The sequence below is a fragment of the Octopus bimaculoides genome, chromosome 30 (genome assembly GCF_001194135.2).
Source record: "Octopus bimaculoides isolate UCB-OBI-ISO-001 chromosome 30, ASM119413v2, whole genome shotgun sequence".
NCBI lineage: Eukaryota > Metazoa > Mollusca > Cephalopoda > Octopoda > Octopodidae > Octopus > Octopus bimaculoides.
In genome coordinates, this window is record NC_069010.1 from 6,300,324 (window position 1) to 6,301,663 (window position 1,340).

Sequence of the window (1,340 nt, forward strand, 5' to 3'; positions counted from 1 at the left end):
TGGTCAGCTTGAGGCTAAAGTAAAAAACACTTGTGTAAGGTGCCACACAGTGGGACTGAACCCAATACAATGTTGTCACAAAGTAATCTTCTTATCCACTCTGCCATGCCTATTGTGTTATGATATTTATATGTGATATCTTTATGTTATATCTCTTGTCTGTATATATGAATAATATCTCTCCTCTTTTATATTTTCCATCTAGGGTGGAACATCCTCCGGTGTTACCCTGACTGCTTTCGTTACAATCAGTTTCCTACAGTGCCAAGAACTGAATGTGGTAAGTTAATCCCTAACACACACAAGATGCATTCCAGAAGTTCTAAGACTGTTTTAGGAGAGGCAGTTATAACTGTCTCAGATTATTGTAGCTTCAGTCTATCATTACTCTACATCTAATAAGCTGACCTGCCAACTTCTGTTATTCCAGTTTGAAGGAGCTGGCTATAACAGCACTTTGAACTGTACTAAACACTACATTTTTTCAACTAACTAGTTTGAAGAATGTAGTTGGGATGTAAAGGCGATTTGCTATGCAATAAAGTTTTGCATGCAGTAACTGTACATATAAAATAACAAGAATGGACAATCACAGTTCAGTGCAAAATATTTCTGAAGTAAAATATCCATCATGTGTTTGTTGTGGTGGGAAATGGTCTTTATATTATGATGTAATGCACAGGTAATTTGATTGTTGTCTTACTACTGAAACATGTTACATTGAGCTGTACTTGTTCATTGGGATTCTGTCAGTTCTACCGAGATTGAGGTAAATATCTCTCACCATGGCATTCGTATAGTCACTCACTTTTATGAGTAGAAATGTGAGATGACTTTAACTGCTCCAAGATTACCATCATCATCACCACCACCACCCACACCACCAACACTATCATTTACCACTGCCACCTTCACCACACCCATTACTATTATCACACTACTACCATGACCACAACTACCACCACCACCACTATCACACCACCAACACTATATTATATACCACAACCAACTTTCATCACACCCATTAATATTATCACACTACTACCACTACCATCACCACCACTACCATCATTGCCATACCTACTATCACCTCTACCACCACCACTCCCACCATCCCTGTGACGATAATATCAATGATGACGATGACAACAACAATGACCACCACCACCACCACCACCACCACCACCACCACTACTACTACTACTACGACTATTTACTACCTTGTGTTATTGTTACTATTCCATTAATGTTACATTTGTTCAGGTCAACGTTACATACTCACTCAAAAGACCAGCTGAATATCTCCGAACTTGGGTCAACAACAGGCGGGCCAAGGATGC

The 1,340-nt window shown here is 39.3% G+C and overlaps 1 protein-coding gene across 1 annotated transcript in view; it reads left to right on the top strand.

The window, feature by feature from the left end:
- The window catches only part of LOC106871818 (CD109 antigen), a 28,311-nt gene that overhangs the window by 17,698 nt on the left and 9,273 nt on the right, over positions 1–1,340 (top strand). The window contains exons 7-8 of the mRNA XM_052978111.1: positions 206–280; positions 1,264–1,338. Coding sequence (XP_052834071.1) covers positions 206–280; positions 1,264–1,338 — 150 coding nt within the window. The remainder of the gene's footprint in view (positions 1–205; positions 281–1,263; positions 1,339–1,340) is intronic.